General features: G+C 44.1%; 1 protein-coding gene across 2 annotated transcripts; it reads left to right on the top strand.

Moving 5' to 3' along the window:
• Positions 1-7: 7 nt before the first annotated feature.
• rab11fip1a (RAB11 family interacting protein 1 (class I) a) lies at positions 8-17,740 on the top strand. Of its 2 annotated transcripts, XM_030767271.1 has the most exons (6): positions 8-481; positions 7,923-8,353; positions 8,587-9,490; positions 11,815-13,728; positions 14,851-14,962; positions 15,535-17,740. In XM_030767271.1, the coding sequence occupies exons 1-6, from the start codon at positions 132-134 to the stop codon at positions 15,727-15,729; spliced, it is 3,906 nt and encodes a 1,301-aa protein (XP_030623131.1). In that variant the 5' UTR covers positions 8-131; the 3' UTR covers positions 15,730-17,740. The 2 variants fall into 2 exon arrangements, with proteins under 2 accessions (XP_030623131.1, XP_030623142.1); XM_030767282.1 differs by lacking the exon at positions 11,815-13,728.
• The last annotated feature ends 599 nt before the right edge of the window (positions 17,741-18,339 follow it).

Genomic DNA, 18,339 nt, shown 5'->3' on the forward strand with positions numbered 1-18,339 from the left:
AGTTACATGGTCGGAGAAAAACAACTAGTGTTAGTAGCACGCTAGAAGAACAAGAGACGAAAAAGCCCGTTGCTTATAGCAACGACCTAAACCCATATATTTTTTTGTCTGATTAGAGAGAAGGTATAGACATGTCTTTGGCTGAACAGACACAGCAATGGTATCCAACAAGCGTACAGGTAACGGTTCACCAAGCTAGGAACCTGAAGATCAAAGGCAAAAATGGCACCAACGACGCGTATGCCATCATTCAGGTGGCTAAGGATAAGTTCTCAACATCGGTGGCAGAGAAATGTGTTGCGCCGGTCTGGAAAGAAGAAGCCTCGTTCGACCTACCTCTGTTCCACCAAGCGAACGCAGACCGCTGTACACTCTATATCATCGTTATGCACCGAGCCCTAGTGGGTTTGGACAAACTTCTTGGTCAAGCGATCATCAACCTCGTTGAACTGCACGATAATAAATCACGCAAGAAAACAGAGTAAGTAACCTTCAGCTTCAGGCGTTAAACGTTCATTAAACGAAACATTTTAATCAAATGAATGAGAAAATAACTTGAAAAGTTGGTGGGATGGTTTAGCGTGAACTTGGAGATATTCTTCTGATTTCTGGTTTATCAATTTGAATGTACGAGGAGTACAGGGCTGTGTTAGGCCCATCTATATTTTAACAGCAACCTGATACCCCGGGCGATTTCCTTGTAACTATTCCATTTATTGTCACAGCTCAGTCGTTCGTCCTTTCTTCGTCAAATCTCCATTCTTTTTAACTGTGTTCTTGAAGTCCGTTTCATAGGCCTGTGTCCATTTTAGTCAGGAAAAAAAAAAAAACTGACGGACTAAACTAAAATTTGACCGACAGAGAGCACAGAGTGATTTAAATAAATTAGCGATGCCTCCTGAACGTCAGACGCACACATCCCTTTCACTCCCTAAATTCTGTGAGAGATCAGCATTCTTGCTCGAGAATAATGAGAATAAGATTGACGTTATGTGAGCTATTGTGAAGCAGGTTTGACATCATCCTCGGTAGTGCGTATGGACCAAAGAGGCATCCACCCAAATACCTATTAACGCTATTTTGCGCTGTGTAATGTTATTACTTTTCAGTTCCTTCTCAGGAAACTGTATCACAGGAGGCGAAAATGACTTGCTAGTTGTTTTCGTACGGACCAGCATGCTTTGCTGTCTGTCGTACTTTGTTCATACCCAGGCATTCTTATCTGAGACGTCAGCGGCTTCAATAAGAAGAAGATGACAACCTTCCCTTGAAAGTCATACCTCAGTCTTAGTGCCCTTTTTAGACAGTGAGGCCTACAGCCGTTTGTGTGTGTGTGTGTGTGTGCGCGTGAGAGAGAGAGGGGGGGGGGGGTTTCTTGCTGACCTGCACACTACAAAGTGTGTAGGGAGTCTTCTTAACCCACTATTTTCATGTAAACCTGCTGTATTTGTGTAGATAGGGTGGTATTTTGGGACACTCATGTGCTGAATTCAGTTTAGATTCTGTGAATGAGGCACTTGTTCCCTCTAATCTTTCATTACTCTATAAACAGAGTTTACTAGTTCTGTTTTTGCCGGGAGTTTAAATCAGTCCAGATATCCGTTTAGCCGTAACCACAACAGATGGGAGTGTGTCAGGGATGAGTCAGGCTCTTCTTGGAGTGAGAAAATTTGGACTTAGTTTGTTTTAAAGTTAAATAAAACTTAAAGCGTTCCAAAAATTGTTTATAGTTCATCTTTTTCCTTTTTCAGTCACCGATCAGCTGATTCGTTGTTTTTCTGTGTTCACAATAAACTGTTTGCACGGAACATCTGACTTGCTGTCAAGGACAAACTTTTGTATACACAGTTTCACCCACAAGGCCCAGCGTAATCGAGCAGTCATTGAACTGTGCACATTTCAACTATGCTGTCATCTAATTGAACTGTGAAATACATACAGTCCCGAGAACTTCATTCTTTCCTTTCTTTTTGTTACAACGTTTTTTCAAAGGTTTACTCAGTGTCTGTCAAGGAGGTCTACAGAAAGAAACATGCTCAAGGTGACTTGGATAAATGTACTGGTTTAACAGTGATCCAAGTTTTAGCTTTTTTTTCATGAGTCGTTCGAAATTCTCAAGAATGACTGTCTTTTCCAGGGGATGGTAAGGTCTAAGATAAGAGGTACTAAAATATTTTGCTGTTTACTCTTACATATTCCCACAAAAATCAGACAAATTTAGTCAGACCTCTCTTTCTCTCTCTCTCTCTCCCTAAGAATGGCTGAGTAATTAAGATAAAAGGGGTCGGGACCTTTGTGACCTCTGACTCATGGGGCGCGCGCAGAACAGAGCGGCACAGAAATGCCGAGCGGCTTCTAAATGTCACTTTTAAACTTCTCACTTCTGAGGCGTTGACCTAACAAACTCCGCACGCCCGACTGACTTCAGTAAATCCATTAACCGCATTGTCCAGGTCAGTTGTAGACCCACTTCTCAAAGTAAAAATGGTGATTAAGGATCAGTTTTGCATCTCGTCACCCCAGTAAACAGAACTACGCGGATTCTCGTCGATGTTTACGCGGGCCCCGGTGTCTGAGAGGTTTGAGAGTTGGAGTTTGTGTGAAGTCAGACTTTAGGTTTCGTCAGAGCCCTACAGGCATACGCCCAGCCAAACCTAATTTAAAAGGCACTGTAATCAACCGCTCCACCCCGTTCACCATCGCCCAGGACCTCATCCCTAATTGCAAACCAACGGGCGTGACCAGAGACACCCGAACGATTCCGGCCGTCGTTACGTTCAGGCCTGGTTTCCTCTGAGTTCAGCTTAGTCCAAGACTTCACTGTGTTTGGGATAAACCTCGAAATCTGGTTTAGAGCCGACTGCGTCGACCAGGTCTTTGTCAGCGGGTCTGACCGGAAGAGGAAGCCAGTGACTCTGAATAGTGCTTTTCATTTCCCGTATTCTCTCTCTCCTTTTCCAGAGCTGCCTCTCGATCGTCGTCTGTGATCTAAACGAGCCGTTTAGCACGACCTGAAAGATAACGGGTCGATTACGATCCGAGCACGGTCCGTTTAGACTTTTCAACGCGCCCGCCCTTTTAATTCAAATTAGACAGTCAGTCCTTACTTCCCTGTCACATTTACATGTGCTCGCACTGGGGATTATGGGCAGACTCCCTGCGCTGTTTGAGTTTCGGTGTCTGGGGTTAAAGAGCCAGGTCGTGATGGCGGACGCGGTCGCTTTTACTAGGAGAGAGCGTGACATTCCCTGTACTGTCTCGATGTGTACACTCCAAACACACTCAAACCACCGAGCCCACAATATTTCTTTTACACACACACACACACACACAGAGGAAAAAGTGAGAGAGAGGAAGAAGAAGGAGAGGGAGAGGGAGATGTGTGAAACTCAAACGATAACAGTGACCTAGTTTCTAGATTCCTTCATTAACGTGAGAACAGGGACAACATTGCCGAGAGAATCTTGAGAGTGGGCCTCTTTTCTAATTCGCCACGTTCATCCCGCTTTATCCTTTACTAAGACTGTCTTCAGAGGTCGAGGTCGGGGGCGGGGGGGGGGGGGAGGGCAGATGTGTAAAACGTGTCTGTCTCTTTAAAAGTCACTCGTCTCTCCGAGGGTAGCTTGTCAAAAACAAACAGAGAGGGAAAAAAAAAGTGGCTGAACACATTTGCTTACTGATCATCAGCTAGCTTCTATTTTTTTTTCCCTCTGTTAGCCTATTCTTCAGTTTTTTCATTTGCCTTTTTTTTTTTTTTTTTTTTTGTCTAGTTTGAAACAAAGGTATCTGCGCACGTCCTTTAGGTTTGGTCAGGTGTCGTGACATCGATTAAAAGCATGTGTTTAAAGACGTCGCATCGCTGACTTGGGTTCTTCTTCACAGCGGTGACGTGAACCTTCAGGTGACAGTGACAACGCTGTGAAAACAATCGATGTGGCATTTAAATTTGCTGTGGGCAAAACAGACACGCACCTGAATCTTACGCAACGGGATCTCGAGCACGTTTAGCGTCAGCGCTAAGGCATCAGAACCCAGAATAGATTTAAAACAAACTTGTTTTATTGTGTGGTGCATACGTTCAGAGCAGGTGCTCCTGCTTGTTCGTAGACACAGTCTACCATTGTTTGCCGAGGGCGTTTCTTTCGTGAAGGACTTTGTTCGTGCATTGGCTGCACTGAAACTCATTTGAGATCTTATCTGCTGCATAGGCCAATAATTCTTACTAATCTATTAGAGAAGCGAAGTCTTAACGGGGTACAAAGTGCAGTTTCCCCTCTCTCTCTCTCTCTCTCTTGCTCTCTCTCTCTTACACACACGCGCACATACACACACACACCGAGTACTGAGTTCTATGTCTTTTGTTCTTTGTTCCCTGCGGTGTTGTGTTACGTCCTACTTCAGTGTACTGTTGATATGGCATTTGACATTGACTGAGTCGGCTGTATTCGCTTCCCAGGGTACCTTTTGTCCTTGGTGAAAACATCGATGCTTGTCTTCCCAAATATGGGACAGAATCCTGAGAAACTAATGCAGCCGTACCATTATAGAGATCGTATTGCACGGTATCAGTGTAAATATGCTTCTGTTATTCGTCACGCTAGTCTTAAGGGCAAGTTTCCCCAGACAGGTGGAATGTGCTATATTGCGCATGACTTTAGTATTCTCATAACACAATGAAGGGTTGGCCTCATTTGACGATGAACCAAAAAACAACAAAACAAACCACACACACATACATACATGCAGACATACACACTCGGAATGTATTTGAAAACATAGATCAAGCTTAACAAATGTCATGCACACAAACACACCTTTTTTTTCTTTTCTGAGCAAAGTTGGTAAACTAGCCAACGATTTAGTGTTTAACCATTATCCCGGCCAATCAGTGATGGCTGGCCAGTGACTTGTCCATTGTCATTTTTACGGTGGCTAAATTGGTTCTGAAACATCCTTTTTGTCTCTCTTTTTTTTTTTCTGAGAATGTCACTCCACTCATGTAGATAAGATAGATAGACTGTCAGTGACCGCGTGTGTGACCGCAACTGGAGAGTCAGTGCTTCCCTGTTCAATAACAGAACTGGCTGAACTGGACTGACCAGCGGACTGGAGAAGGGCCTCGCGCATCGGAGGCCGTGCATCAGCGTTCGTATTTATCTGTGTCTCATTTAACGAGAGGATGTGTGATTATCAGTGCGAGCTTAGAGTTCCTGTTCAATCTTAAAGAAAAAAAAAAAATCAGTTTTCCTTCTTTTTTAGTGTAGACGGGAGGAGAAGGTTCAGAAGAAGGATTTGAATTTCATACGGTTCCTTTTGGCCCCCCCCCCCCCTTTTTTTTTTTTTTTTTTTTTTTTTTTTGGGGGGGGGGGGGGGTTTGAGCAGGGGCAGCGTGTGGTCTCTGTGACTGTGCCGTTGTTGCTCTTGGGAGGCCAGCGAGGCATTTGGAATAACGGCATGCCTCGGAATGTTTTCATAACTCTGGCGATGAAGAAGGGCCTCTCCCTCGTCCCTCTCCCCTCTCCTCTGCCAGGCGCTGCGGAATGCAATCTCGTGTCTGACACCCGTTTCCTGCCCGCGCTTTTCCGGGGGAACGGGATCAGAGTACTGCCTCTCTCCCTGTTTGACTTGGACGCTGAAGACGTGGGCAATGCCCTGCATTCTGTCAGTGAAGGAAAAGAGATCTTGATGGCATTTGTCCTCCTGGAGAATCAGAGGTCATTTGGAAGGGGGGGAAAAAAAAAAACTGTGGAATTTTCACCACGTTACACGAAGGTCGTTTGATTTGAGTTGTCAGGTAGCAGCGTGCGTAATTGTATGATGTAAGTGAGATAAGAATGAGAGATAAGTTAATGAAAAAATGAGATATCTGGTACTCGCATATGTACGAGATGTACTGATGTACATGAAATCATAAGGGTGCTAGACAGCTTGGCTTCACAGCTGTTTATCAGCTTAACACAATTCAGCTGTACTCTAAACAAACAATGAGGCAGCAGAAAAAGCTTTTTTAAATTTTTTTTTTTTTCTCTGTGTTCTGCTGAGGACTTGCTTTGTTTCTTTAGGCAGTTTGTGGCGTAAGTAAGTTCGTCTGTGTATGTCTCCGTGTGTGAGGCGTTGTCCGTAGCAGCGAGGAACGCGGGATTGGAGGGAATGCAGATGCGAGGTACCCCGAGTCTGGGTCGTGACCCTTTCACAGGCGTTCCTTGCTCGTGCAGACCGCATGTGAAACTTCGCTAATGACGCTATGGATTGAAACCAGAGAGCTTTTTCTTTCACCTTCAGGGAAGGATGAGGGAGGAAAAAAAAGGCATCTGTGGTGGGAGGGGTTTTGTGTGTGTGTGTGTGTGTGTGTGTGTGTGTGTGTGTGTGTTTTTTGTGCCGTCATCCTATACTCCAACCTTCAGAGAGGCAGACAGAACAGATTTTTTTTTTCTCTCTCTCTCTCTCTCTCTCTCTCTCTTCCACTATTCATTTAAGGTCTAGAAAACAGGAGACAGATGTGTTTGTTTTTATAATCTGACACGTCGTGTTTCTGCTCCAAATGGTCATTTATTAACTCTAAGTAAGCTGTGATTGGCTTTTATTACGGGACTCTGTGTGACCTCAGCTTAGATAACACAACACACACACACACATACACTCAGTTCTCAGATCTCGTCTTTATCCTGGGGAAGGACACTTGATCCAACCCTGGGCTCTTTTCCTCAGTAGAACGTCCTTATCAGAGTGTAAACACTTACATCATCGCATAGAAACGTTCCTGGACTTAGCCTGCCTTTCTTTTTTCTTTTTTTTTTGTGTGGAACTGATTATTCTTCCTGTTCAATTTCCTCAATTTATTTGTCTTTGTGCAGTGAAAGTCTACTGCCTAACTGACTGACTGACTGACTGGTGTCTCTCACTTCTGGATCTGGATCAGTTGAGAAGATACACGACATTTGTCTTCACTGTTTATACAAAAAAAAAAAAAAAAAAAAGTATCATCCATACAGAAAAACATGACTCTTAGGAGTGGCTCTCTGTCATTCACAGGTTAATTTTTTTTTTTTGTGGGAAAGGGAATACATATTGCTTAGGCCTTACAGTCAACTTTTCATACAAAGCCTCTCATTCCTGGATGCCCCCCCCCCCCACCCTCCGCAGGTCCATCCTCCTGCACCTCCACAGCCAATAACTCAGGCTATTACATTTAATCTCAGCATTTAATGCACCCAGACTGTGGGAGCTTCTCTTGTCCTTTCACAGAGAAAATATCATCTCTCTACAACAACTGTGTAATTAAAAAAAAAAAAAAAGAAAAATCTATTACAGAGCGGCAGGATTATTTTACGGGTTTTGTGGCGCGCTGCACAAAGCACACTCCAGCACTGTCATACCTATCCTTTCTGCCAATGCAGTCCAATCATTTTCACAGAGGGGGGAGGAGGTCTGCACACAGTAGCCCCAACACAAAGCCTTGATTGTCTGTTTTTATCAGCCAGGCTGCCTCCCGTGACCCCGCAGTTGCTGGAACAGCCAGGAACTCTCATGTGAAATGGAGTAGGCTAGTCGATTGGGCGAACAAGGCCAAACACAAAAAGCCCAGTTGTTTTTGACAATTAGTTTAACCACCGTGTGCGTCAGAGCAAGAGGTTGGCTCGTATGAGTGGAGCTCTAAGCACTTTGAAATAAGGCACGCTTTTATCTCTTTATATACGGGAGACGTTGTACCGGTAAAATTCTCCCGTAATGTAAACTATTCTCGGCGGCGTATTAAATGTTAAAATTCGCACTTTTGCAGGAAATGGCAGGGTCCTCTCAAGCATCTGTGAATTTTACTGTTATTTTGTTACTTTTCAGCCAAATGTAAGTGCTTTCCGTCCCCCAGCCTCTACATTCATCAGTTCCTTTCTTTGTTTTCTCTCTCTTTTTTTTTTTTATAGCTGGTACAAACTCGTCGATAAGAATGGAAAGGCAGACAAGGACAGAGGCGAGGTTTTGCTCGACGTCCAGTTTATGAGAAACAACATGACCGCCAGCATGTTTGACCTGTCCATGCAAGACAAGCCACGGTCCAGGATTTCCAAACTGAAAGACAAGGTCCGCGGCAAGAAGAGGGAGGGTTTTTCCGATTCCGCCTCTGCCATCGTGCCCTCGGTGAGTCAGGCGTTGACGGACAGCGACGGGGAAGGAGACGGCAAATCGGACTCGCCCGGTATGAAGAAGTCGTCTAAACTGAAGTCCCTGTTTGCTCCGAAGACAAACCTACAGAGGAATGTGTCTCAGTCCATGTCCACGCTGGGCTCGCTGCCGGAGAAGAACGGATCGCTTAGTGGTAGCCGATCCTCCGGCCTCAACGTTGACTCTCCTGATGGTGAGGATTTTTTTTTTTTTTAACAAACGATTCTGAATGTAACTTTTTATTAATCTGTTTTATAAATATCTTTCCATCGTATGTTAAACACTTTTGACATCATTTAAATGTCATTTTGTCATCGAAACCTTGCGTGTACCTACACAGAGTAATTAAGTAAATATCTCAAGGCTGGTGTTCATTTAGGAAATGGTGTGTAAACATCAATCTTGCTCTGCCACCTTCTTTCACAGTGAAGAAGAAATTCAAGTTCTTGGGCCACAAGCGCACGAGCAGCACAGACAGCAGGGTATCCCAGGGCCCTTTCTCACTGCTGGGCCGGTCCAAACAGAACGTTCCAGAACAAAACAACCTCTGCATCAACGGTAGCCATGTCTACACAGAGGAACAGGAATCCAAGCCCGCCACTGGATCAACCCTCAGTCTGAACAGTTCAGGACAAGGATCTGTGGAAGATGTGCGGAAATTCCACGAAAGGAATCCTTCAGATGCCTCCACTGACTCCTTCAAGGGTCTCAGTGTTCCCTCATACAGGCCTGAGCCCAGAGAGAGAACAGTACTAACACCACAGCGGCCTCTGGAGGACAGAGGAGTCCATGCACAATATCACCTCCAAGAGGAAGATGAGGACAATCTACCCAAACGCGGCGGAGGAAGGAGTCTGCAGGATATGCTGGACAAACAGGAGGAGCAAGAGAGAAAGAGACAGCAGGAGCGCGAGGAAACTAGGAGAAAGTTGGAAGAAGAGGAGCGCAGACGCAAGTTGGAGGAGCAGGAGAAAAGACAACAGGAGGAAGCCAGGCAGGCCGAGGAGGAGAAAAGAAAGAGGCGTGAGGAAGAGATGAAAAAAGCGGAGGAGCAGAGGCAGCAGGAAGAGACACGAATGACGGACAGGCTCTCCTACCTGTTCGGCATTGGAAAGAAGAAGGAAGAGAAGAAAGAGGAGGAGAATCCTCCGGCCGTAGAGAAACCCAAGCATCTAGACGTGCCTTCGTCCACCAATCCCTTTGAGGACGTCCCTCTGAGTCCAGAAGAGAGCTCCGGAGATTTTCACCGGGGTGTCCGTACCCCCAACCCGCCAGCTTCCGCCAGCGTGTTCCCCACTCGCGTCGCCAAGGTGTCTGCTGTCAAGCCAAGGTGAGTTTCCGTTTATGCTCGTTTTTTGTTCTTCGTATTTCAGCCACGCTGAGACATTGGGTGTGTTGAGTTGAGGTTATGTCGCTGAGGGACCGTGTACCTTCATTGTGTTTCTGGCTCTCTCTCCGGTGCTGAATCATGCACAGTAAGGTGAGCTATCTGCTAATGCAGTTAAGAGGTTGGGATGGGACTGCTTAGGAGAGTGGAGAGAGGCCTGTTGTAATTCCACTCCGGTAACGCAGAGTGCTTCCCTGTGGCTGTGCAAAGGATGTCTGTTTCAGAGATGGCCCTCATTTAGACTGCAGCTCTAGGGCTTTTCCTGGGGAAAGTTATGATATTGTGTTACCTGGGAACTGATAATGAAAGCTATATGATATTAAAAAAAGAGCTGAATACCCAGATTTACTGGTTTTCTTTGCTGGTGTTTAGAATAGATAGGCCTATTTCATTTACAGTGCAAATAAGAAATACAAGGAGAGTAGTCAGCAGACCACTACTACCACCACTACTACTACTAATAATAATGTTAATGATAAGTGATATGAATACATTTCAACAATAATTTGCAGCAAATGTTGCCGTAATTTTTCTTGTCTTGAACATTAAAATGAATCTCCCACTGAAGTTCAGTATTGGAATTTTCCCCATGAACATCACTGTTGTCTCTAGAACCATGGTGTTTTTTAAAAAAAAAAACTTGAAGAATGTTGTACGTTGAAATTAACCGTGAGGAGTGCATTTACAGTTAGAACTGAACACCGTTGACTAAACAATGGTAAAAATGTTTGTTTGTTGTAGGGCATAGACTCTGACTCTTATATAAGGTCATTACTGGTTTTTTTTTTCTCTTTGTGTAATTCTTTATTAAACTGAGCTTCACTCTCACCCTAATTACAACAGTTTTGGTTATGTTTGTGTGCCAGTGTTTGTAACACAGTGAACAAAGTGCGTGTTATTATTGGGGGTGGTTTTCTCCCAGTTATATTGTTAATGGGTGCATGGGTGGAGTGGTCTACACTTAATGAATGAACCATTGAGCAGTGAATTGGTTTTCTATGGAAAAATGTTTTGTTTTGTTCTGGGGGGTTTTTTGCGGTGGTGGGGGGACATGGGGAGAGGGGTGTGATGGGGGGGTCACTGACTTTCTCCCACCAGCTGATCCTTGAGTGAAACCTCTAAGTGTGATTGAAACTCGATTTGTGCATTCTCAATTTTCAACAGAATTTCTCCCACTAAATTTTAGCTTTCATTGGGCGCTGTGTTCCAGGCCATGATTAAAAATACTATGGATTCCTGCATTTGCTTTTGTCTTGCTCCTTTGGGTAACTATCCAATCCTTTTCACAAATCAGATCGTATCTCATCTGTTTTCCTGATGCTTCTCCTTATTCCATCCTTTCTCTACAATGGTCATTCTCCAGTACGTGTGGGTTTGCATGCAGTGATAGTGGAATAGCAACAACATAACTTCCAAAGCAGTCTCTTCATCATTTAAAGTGGCTCAAATTACAGAGCCTGTGTCATCACAGCAGTTCTTTTGTCTTTTAAAAACCCTTAGCCTAATCGTATTTATAAGAATGGGATGTGCTTGACTGAAGTAGTGCATTCCACCTGACTTGTGACCGGCCTGCTGGACCAGTTTGGCAGAGCTCTCTGATTGGTGAGATCAGCTGGAATGTCAGTGGGCGTGTCTAATGTGGCAAATTGGTATGGAGCAGAACAGGTTGCGGTGGGACATTGTAGGCTCACGGACACGGAGACAGTGCCTGATGTGGGTTTTAAAGAAAGTCTGAGTTGTTTCTTATCTGGACTATTGGCTTTTGGTGCTGCCATCCTCTTTGGAAGACGTTATTATTACCTTTTCTTCTTAATGGTGAGTGACTCTTGTCATTTTCTAACTGGCTAAAGTGGAGGATGTAGGGTTATGGATGAAGTTCAGCCTTGTTTTGACTGTGAGAGAGCTGTTAAGAGGCCACTGTAAGGTAGTTGTTATGCATAACTTTTCAGTATTTGTTGTTATTTTAGGTCAACTTTGACTTGTCAAAAAAAAAAAAAATTAAAAATAAAGTTAAGTCGAAATGGGTCCTTACATTCCTACACTCTGTGTATTTTCTATAGTCTTTCTATTGCTTCTTGACTTCCTTTAACATGTATGGGAAGTGAGAAGTCTAAAGGCTAATTTGCGCTAACATAACAGATGTAGGAGGCCCTTGAGACATGTGAGATGGAAGAATGGAGAGAATTCAAAGATTACTCTGATGATGATCAGATAGTAACCTTCGAGACTTCTGAGTTGTTATTTTTTTTTCTTTTGCTCTTTGGCAGATTGGCTGATCAGAACAATTCCCCCTTTCCTACTCCCACATCAGAGGCCTTTAGCACAGCCCATTGTACTAGCCTCTCCTCTGAACCCCCCCTTTCTACTGACTCCTTTGAGTCTTTTGATATGTTTTCCAACCTTCACTCTTCTCTGGCACCTCCAAAAGTTAGAAGAAATTCCTCTGGGTCTTCTAGAGGCAGCATGGAAAACCTCTCTGGTATTGGGCATACTGAAAACAAGAAGCGTAGGGCTCCTCTACCACCTAGCTATTCAGATTCATCCCGTCATGGGAGAACTGACTCAAATGGCTCCTTGCAATCTGTCAGAGAGGTGGACAGCGGAAGACCAAGTTCTCGCCAGCAGGACCAAAGGCCTCCGTTGCCTCTCCCGGACTATGACTCTCTGTACCCTAGGAGGCATGGGGTCATGCGGCAGACTCGCTGGGACAACATTATTGCAGAGGTGAACCGAAGACAGGACTGCGTTGGCCAGGAGATGAGTGTCGACGGCCCTGACGAGCCTTTGCCAAGTCAGAAACCTCAGGTCCTGTCAGAAAGGACTTCCACAAGCATCAACCAGCACCAAAGACAAGAAGAGGCTGCTTCTGCTTCTTTGAGGAACAAGGAGAAGAGTACCAAGCAGGCTCTCCTTCCTCCTAAACCTGCTGCAGCGGCCCCACCAAGACAATGGGTTGATGTGAGTACAAACGAGGTCTGTACCCCAGCGAAGGTTAGTTCCACTGTGGAGAGGCCTAATCCAGTTGTGAGCAGTAACACAGCACCATGGGTCAAGAGCAGGGAAGTACACTCTGAGACGAAATCAAAGGTTCAGGATGACCATCTCTCTGATGTCCAGCCCAGTTTGCCCAAAGAGAGGCCAGTGCCAGCCGCTCGAGTGGCAGTGGATTCAAGGACTACAGAACTTGCTGACGTAAAAATGAATAACAACAAGGAAATCCCCTCAGTAAAACCTAGACAGAAACCGGCAAACAAAGAACCAGTCAGGCAGGTCCAACAGGAGCAGATTTCACTGTCATCAGACAACACTCCCAAGGAACAAGTCGTTAAAGGTCCCATTATGAGTGAACCTGCAGAAGAAGAGGGAGGTATCATGAAAGAATTTTCTGGGTCTGTGAAGGAGCCAAAGGTCGTTGACATTGGTCTCACACAGCCTGCTTCTGTTCCTGCTGCTAAAAACGGCAACGCGACAAAAGTTACTGAGGCAATTACAACCACGGTGGTTGAAGATCCTTTCCCTAACAATGAACTGATCTCCAATGACCCGTGGGCCGTAGCCTTGCAAAATACAAGTGGCAATGACATTTTTTCTGGTGGACCAAAGAAAGTGGAAAATCCTGTCCAGCAAGGTTTGACACCAGATGACTTGGAGGACCTCTTTACATCCAGTAGCACTACAGATCCATTCGCTACCTTTGCCCACAACAGGTCAACTTCATCACCCACGCCTGCAAAAACGCTTGACAATTCAAGTCAGCTGAGTTCCCCTGTTCAAAATGGGACATCATCCAAAAAAGGAAAAGCACCCCAGCCTCCTACACATTCCAGGGATCACAAAATGAATAAACCAGACTCCCTGATCTTGCAGGATGTTGAGAATGTTGAGCTAACTGTGGTTTCTACTGGTGGACAAAATCTAGAGTCTGCCAGGAAGATTCAAGAGGGCTTTTACGTTGGTGAGCATCCGACGATTAAAGCCAGAGAGGATGCATGGACGGCAGACCCTTTTGCTACTTCTTCACCCTATTCCTTAGCTACACCTGAATCACAGAAAATGGCAGTTGGTGACTCCACTCCTGGTGGTGTTTCTGGGGTCAAAACTCCACTGCGTGCCTGGATCTCACCTTCTGAGGTCACATCACAGACTAGCAATGGAGGAAGTTTAGCCTCAGCCCCGCGCAGGTGAGCCCGATGTCTCCGTAAATCCCCAAATCGCCCCAGACTTCCCATTTACCCGAAGTTTAAATTAAGGCCTACAACCCCGCAGAAGTTCTGGGAATCCTTTTCAAAATTTCAGAACCTAATCAAATTTCCACTAACCACTTGATGAGACCGCCTTGGGCATTTTTCTGGCTCTAAAGTGTGTCTTTCTGTCTCATCCTCTTCAGGGAATGATTATTTTTCTGCTATTCAGAATGAACAAATGGCTCTGTGGTTCAGGTCTCCTGTAATGCTTTCATTGGTTCTTCAGATTTTACACTGAAAAACCATGATTTTATATAGCCTAGACAGTTTTGAGAGGTAGATGCTCAAAAGCATGCATGTATTTGAGTGAAGAACCAAATTTGAGTGGGCTGTCTGTGTGTTAGAGAGTGAGACAGAGTGCTTGTGTGTGTGTGTGTGTGTGTGGGGGGGGAAATAGGTTATGATTTGGTTGGTCCACGTTTTTTGTCTGTGGAGCAGGTAATGCACTAACACTCTGTTATTACACCAATTACTGAGATTGAAATGTAGGCCAATGCGTCATTATTGCATCTGTCTCTCTGATGGGTGACTAACCTCTGGTTTGGAGATTCAGTTCTCTTGGGTAATTCTAGTGCACTTTTATCAACATGTTATACAACATGTTTTCACTAACTACTGTTCATCATAGATCTAGAATGTTCTGTTTGAGTTGGTGCTCTTGGTTTTCTGTTTTCTGTCTGTTTTCTCCCTTTTCTTTGTGCAGTAATTCTTAGATGTGTTGTTCATTCGTTACATCGATTCACTAGTGTCTTGAAAACTTTTTTTTTTTTCCTTCATAATCCTGTCTTGTGTTTTCTTTTTTTTTGAAATTTTAAATCTTTCCTTTTCATTTGATGTGGAGAAAACATTGATTGAAATCGATTGGCATCCTGTGTAGTTGGCTCATTCAGTCGTGCAGTTCAGTGCCACAAATTACATTCTGTCAAATCATTCTGTGTTCCACCTGCTGCTCTGAACTTAATTTGCAAGTGTTATGAGATCTGATTTATGTGAGTGATGTTTTCGTTTGTTTGTTTGTTTGTTTTTCAACATAGTTATACGTCTTTTTTCTGTTTCCAGGCCTCACCCCGTAAAGCCCATGAGCACTGTGGAGAACCAGGCTCCCAGCAGCCTGTCAGTGGGAAAAGACCTCAAATCCATCAGTATCCACGAGGTGACAGACAAGTCAAAGGTAAATTAAGTCGCACCGAGCTTTCAGATCACTGCCAGTAATGATTAAGCACCTGAGAGAATCAACACAACTCCAGAACACTTTCCAGCACTTCCGGACCTGACGCAACTTTGCTGCTACTTTTTAAGGCGTAGGAATAAAATGTACTCAAAAGCTTTTCCAGGAGTTATTATTTTTTTGTAAATGGTCTTAATCCGTCATTTCATAATGTAAATCTTCATTAGAAAATGTCTTCAATCATGTGATTTAAAAAAAAAAAAGGAAATCATCTTATCTCTGCCTAGCTGAAAGGACGTATACTTTTCACTGCATTTAAATGTGTAAAACAACCAAACACGCTTAGAAGTGATTTTTTTTTCTACTCTTCATGGAATGTAGGAATACTACATCCACAGCCTACACTGGGATAACTTTAAAATGTTTTATGAGTGCCGTCCCGGATGCCCGTGGTCCATTGTCAGACCCCAAGCTTTGGCTCACTTTCTGATGCAAAGAGTTTGCCGAAACAAACGTGTTATGTTACTGGAGGTGTTAAACTGAAAGGAGATGTGTTTTACCTTCTCTCTTTCCAGGGAATGGAGAGTGGTCCATACACCCAGCTGACCCAGGAGGAGCTCATTACTTTGGTGGTGAAACAGCAGGCTGAGCTGACGAAGAAAGACGACAAGATCCAGGAGCTGGAGGACTACATCGATAACCTCCTGGTCCGCGTCATCGAGGAAAAACCCAGCATCCTGCTCGCACTCAACTCCAAAGCCAAACACTAACGGACCCGCACGCCGGGTGCCGAGACCGCGGGCGACCGACTCGGACTTTGTTGTAGGGGTTTCACGCTTCGTACTTCGGTCCAAGGTGCAGGACCCAAACTACCGATCAGCTGGTGTAGATTCAGCACATATAGCCATTGGAGCTGCTGAAGGACTTCTTGTATTCCTCGAAGTAATCACTGTGGTGGGACATGGGATCAAATCAAGACCTGTGTTAAAAGTCCTCTGCTTTTGTTGGAACACACCGCTGTACACTAAACCGTATGCACTTTTCATTTTTATTTTATTTTATTTTTTTTTGCCTGAACGAAGAGGGCTATTTCCAGACAGACTCCCGAATAAGTCGTTAAATGAAGGATTTGCCCTGTGCTCATGCTGGAAACATACTGTAGATCCGTCAGAATGCTGTATCAAAATGCCTTCTCTGTAATGAAGAAGAAATGACTTATTTTTGATAGATACGTTTCTACCGCTGATAGAAACCTTTCATTGTAATGCCGAATTACCTGTAGATAAAAGCTGTGTTTAGATTGCACTAATCAGGTTATGTGTAGAATAATAACGGTTCTTTTATTTCTTACTATTTTTTGTCTAAGTCTGCATAAGTTTGAGGGGAGGGCGATAAAGTGTATAGATATTTAACGCATATATCTTCATATTTTAGTGACTCATATTTCGCCTCCAAAGTGTCTGAATGGAGTGGATCTTTTTATTTCTTACACGACAGACCGTTCGAGAATGGGAAGAGCTGAGGATATTGAACAGAGCGTGACAGTGAGTGTCTGAGACTCAGTTTAGCGAGAGCTGATGTCTGTGGCAAGCCAACAGCTGCAGTGTTCCACTTGTCAATCAAAGTGAACTGCAGAAAATGGATACGACTCTATAAAATTCACATAAAAGCCTTATCTGAATTCCTCTGCCTGAAGTGTGACCTTCTCTAGAAGACTTAAGACCAGAGCAGGGGTGAATATGTCTTAGCTGTACTGGAATGATTGGTCTTTTCTCATTATTCCTCAGTGCTTCTGTTCCATGTGGTCTCGCTCTCCAGGGGGGGCGGGGGGGGGGGACTAATTTTAATTGGCCGGACGTGTGAAAGCACGACTCTGGTCCCTGGGAGGCGTCCGTGGGATGTCTTGATTTTTATATTGCTTTAATAACACGTTCGGTCCTGTCAGAATTTCAGGAACTTCAGTCACAGAAATGGACACAAGGTAAAGGAGACATGCGAGAGTGCTTTAGACAGGGCACAATCATTCAAAGACTACAAACGAAATCCCTACTCCCCTCACCCTGGGCTGAATGACAGACACACAGCTTTTACGGGTGAAGAGCATGATGGCACTAATTTAATGTAAAGCACAGAAGAGAATAAGACTCAATTTTTTTTTTTTTTTTAACTGATTTAATTCCCTTTGTCACCATTCAGTCTGTGTGAATGTAACCTAATTAACTATGCCTAGCAAGATTTTTCTGACTGTTGTATTATACATTTTTCTTCTTCTTCTTTTTTTTCTCTCTTTTTTTTCTTTCAGCTGCAAAGGGAATAGAGATTCCCGCACAAAGACTTTCTGTTGTTAGGGAGGCACAAGCATAATGAATATAATTAATATGACAACGTTTGCTGTCAGTCTGAAAAGATCAACATTTATTATGTCCCCCCCCCCCCCACCAATTTCTGTCGGTTACTGTATCGTCTTCTTTTGAATTACGTTTCATTGTGGTGCCTTTTCATCAGTGCGGTAAGACAAGTCGAGCACAAGATGAAACCGTGCCTCCTCTCGGATTTGCTGAGTCGGTTTCTCAGTCGCAAATGGATTTGTTCTGTCTTCCCTCTGTACCGCACATGTCAAAATCCAGTCTCTGAAGAGCATGCACGCCTGTTCTCAAGGTGAAAATCAACAGGTAACTCAGAAGTGAAAACAAAAACCTGGCAGGACACTGGCCCTCCAGGACCGGATTTGACACCCCTGCTCTGTACCAGCGGTTCTCAACTCCTGTCCTGGGGCCCCACTGTCCTAACTCTCCTGAGCTCAGGACTGACACACCTGATTCCACTGATCAATGAATCATCAATCCCTCGATTAGCTCAATTAACTGTAATAATGAAGAGTTAAAACAAAGACATGCAGGACAGTGGCCCCTCCAGGACTGGAGTCGTGAACCACTGCTCTGTACTGTTGGTTCACTTCAGCTGTGTCTCACACGGGCTGTGTATCTTACTTGATAAGATGAATCTGTTCTTCTGCTGGTGTGGATGAGACTGTTTGTAAAACTGTTTCAGATCTTCCACATGGTTGTTTGTATAGCCTTATGCACAAGAATCTACCCTGTAAATCTGAATAAAATTTCTATTATTGCACTCTGGTCTTCTTTGCGCTGCCTTATGTACATTATTAAATAAATGGTGATGTGGAAAACGTTTTGTGTCTGCCATCCATATACATCCCTATACATCAGGTTTAAAAAAAAAAAAAAAAAAAAAAAGCACGAGTAGGCCTTCATGCGCGGGATTAGACTTTCAGTTCAGTTTGACCCTCGCCACCTGGTGGTCATGTGAGGTAAATACACTTGTTTATAACGGCGTGATCTGACACATCAGCCTTGGGTTTA

Source organism: Chanos chanos, chromosome 1 (assembly GCF_902362185.1).
Source record: "Chanos chanos chromosome 1, fChaCha1.1, whole genome shotgun sequence".
NCBI classification, from domain to species: Eukaryota; Metazoa; Chordata; class Actinopteri; order Gonorynchiformes; family Chanidae; genus Chanos; species Chanos chanos.

Bases quoted from the DNA above. Each gene is read 5' to 3' on its own strand.
- rab11fip1a (XM_030767271.1), top strand. From the start codon at position 132: ATGTCTTTGGCTGAACAGACACAGCAATGGTATCCAACAAGCGTACAG. The intron at 8,354-8,586 runs GTGAGGATTTTT...CTTCTTTCACAG, and splicing joins CAACGTTGACTCTCCTGATG to TGAAGAAGAAATTCAAGTTC. The intron at 14,963-15,534 runs GTAAATTAAGTC...CTCTCTTTCCAG, and splicing joins AGGTGACAGACAAGTCAAAG to GGAATGGAGAGTGGTCCATA.